The 437-nt window shown below is 60.6% G+C and overlaps 1 protein-coding gene across 1 annotated transcript; it reads right to left on the bottom strand.

The window, feature by feature from the left end:
* Nucleotides 1-6: 6 nt before the first annotated feature.
* Nucleotides 7-434, bottom strand: LOC105814884 (the record flags this gene model as incomplete). The annotated part of the gene is made up of 2 exons (XM_012650007.1): nt 7-245; nt 347-434. Coding segments are annotated over 2 exons (327 nt in total), but the record flags the coding sequence as incomplete, so codon positions are not given.
* Between the last annotated feature and the right edge of the window lie 3 nt (nt 435-437).

Below are 437 nucleotides of genomic sequence, written 5' to 3'. Positions count from 1 at the left end.
TTATATTCATAATTTTTCTTTCTTAAGAACTTGTGGTCTCAGGAAAGTAGAGGGAGTGGCGACAGCCAAGCAGGGTCCAAGCCCGTCGGAGCTGGTGTCCCGGGGCAGCTGGGCCAGGTGCATTAACCGTGGCCGTGAATAAAAGGGAGAGAAGAGGGCCCTAGAGGGGCCGCTCCCCGGGGAGGGCAGGGCAGGAGAGGGCCAGGAGGCGAGGTCGGGACAGGAGCGTGGGGCAGAGGAAGAGGCTGCAGGAGGCAGGTGAGAGCTGGACCACCCCCTCATGACTGCTGACGTCAGCCAGGACGACGACATCAGGAGTGACACGGAGAAAAAGGGCGGCCTCCACCTTCGATGAGGAGGGGAGGGTTAGAGCATGGGTGGACGACAGAACCAGTCGAGAAGGCAGGGACGATGGAGTCCAGAGGCACAGCCCATAG

The sequence above is a fragment of the Propithecus coquereli genome, unplaced genomic scaffold, assembly GCF_000956105.1.
Source record: "Propithecus coquereli isolate 6110/MARCELLA unplaced genomic scaffold, Pcoq_1.0 Scaffold309, whole genome shotgun sequence".
NCBI classification, from domain to species: Eukaryota; Metazoa; Chordata; class Mammalia; order Primates; family Indriidae; genus Propithecus; species Propithecus coquereli.
This window is presented reverse-complemented; position numbering and strand designations above follow the sequence as displayed.